The 1569-nt window shown below is 57.3% G+C and overlaps 1 protein-coding gene across 2 annotated transcripts in view; it reads right to left on the bottom strand.

Moving 5' to 3' along the window:
• Positions 1 to 145: 145 nt before the first annotated feature.
• CDK12 (cyclin-dependent kinase 12) overlaps positions 146 to 1569 on the bottom strand; it is a 26677-nt gene continuing 25253 nt past the window's right edge. Inside the window, exon 14 of one of the 2 annotated variants that reach the window (XM_009580289.1) lies at positions 146 to 804. In XM_009580289.1, the coding sequence (XP_009578584.1) occupies positions 146 to 804 (659 nt within the window). Of the gene's footprint in view, positions 832 to 1569 lie in introns of both variants that reach the window. The other variant, XM_009580287.1, reaches the window with a different exon arrangement.

The following is a 1569-nucleotide window of genomic DNA, read 5'->3' on the forward strand; positions in this document are numbered from 1 at the left end:
GGCGCCCGCCGGCAGCCTAGCAAGGAATACAACAGGGAGCTTTGCAGCAGCTGAAATGCGGACAAGACCTTGCTCTGGCAAAAGAGTCATGTCGCTAAAGGTGGAGAGGCGAGGGAGGGGAGGACCGGCGCGAAAGGCGCATCTCTCAGTAAGGAACCCCTCTCCCCCGTCCCCCCCGCGGAGGCACTCTGCCAGGCCCACGGTACGCCTTCCCGTAAGAAGAAGTCGCCTGGGTTGGGGCACCCCAGCTGTGACCTGTTCCTGCCCCACTGGAACCGGCGCTCCCCGGTCCCAGCTCGCCGTAGTTTTGAATTTTGGCCTCTGGATGTACCAGCGTGTTGTTGCTCCCCTCGGCTTTTGTAAAAGATTGCCCAACCGACTGTATGGAGACGGGGACTCTGGCGAAGCGGAGGTCCTGGTCCCCTGGAAACTGGACAGATCCTGTGCCCTGGTAATTGCTCGTCTCCCCAAGGTGGCTCACGGAGCCCAAGAAGGTCCTGCTTTTCCCCAGAGGCTGGGCAGAGGGTTCTAGTAGCGTCTGGCCCGAATTCAGCTCCTCGGCACCAAATCCCCCCTCTGAGCCCTCGGCGCTGTAAGTCCTGGAGGAGTGGGACCTGCCGTAGTCCGCAGCTCTCGAGGCTTGGTGTTCGTGCGTTGCGTGGCCGAGCGACTCCGCTTCTTGCTGGGAAAAGAGCTGCAGCAGCGCAGCCGTCACGGCCGGGTTCAACTCTTGGGCTGCGCTGGAGAGATCGCCTTCGGAGAGAGGTGGCGGCGGCGGCCCGGGGGGCTCGGGGGGTCTCTTCTCTGGTGGGAGAATGCGAGGAGGACATGCTGTGGAAGGGTTACTTCTTTTAAACACTATCTTAAAACATCACGCGAACAGATATAAATACATTTATATGAAAAAAAAAAACCAAACAGCCTACCGAGACAGTCCGCTCTCTAGGATGCACTGGAAAAGAGGCGGAGAGTTTTAAAAGCTGGCATTCGTTGCAAGATCAATGCACATGTTCATTAACATTTTCCCCCGTACTCGCCCCGTCCCCCACGCGCCCAACTAGTTGGCAACAGCTGTCCTAACACATGGGCACCCGTGGAGGGAATTCCTGCGCTCGGATCAAAGGCTAACGCCGAGCGGGAGACAGATGTGGAGCCACATGACAGCACGTGTTCCCCGAAAGCGGGGTCTCCCGCTGCAGAGGAAAAACCTGCGCCGGTACCAGGCTCGCCGGCAGCCGGGCAGCTGCACACTGATGGAGTGTGGCCCTGATGTATTGGTTTAGAAAAAACGCAAAACCAAAACCCTACCCCAAACCCACACATACCAGATCCTGACTGCACCCACGACAGACTGAAGGGAGTGGATACATCCTCTCGTTTCCCCTCATTGCTTCTTACCAGAGCCGGCCCTGCTTCACCTGGTTTGTGACCTTTTTTTACAAAGTGTATTTCCAGCATACAGTCCAAAACAATCCCAACCCACAAATATTTGCATGCAATGTACAGACTGTCCTGGAGCATGAGGAAATAATTTTGCCCCCCGTCCCTTCTTCCCAGGCCCCCCCCACC

Source organism: Fulmarus glacialis, unplaced genomic scaffold (assembly GCF_000690835.1).
Source record: "Fulmarus glacialis isolate BGI_N327 unplaced genomic scaffold, ASM69083v1 scaffold27306, whole genome shotgun sequence".
Classification (NCBI taxonomy): Eukaryota; Metazoa; Chordata; class Aves; order Procellariiformes; family Procellariidae; genus Fulmarus; species Fulmarus glacialis.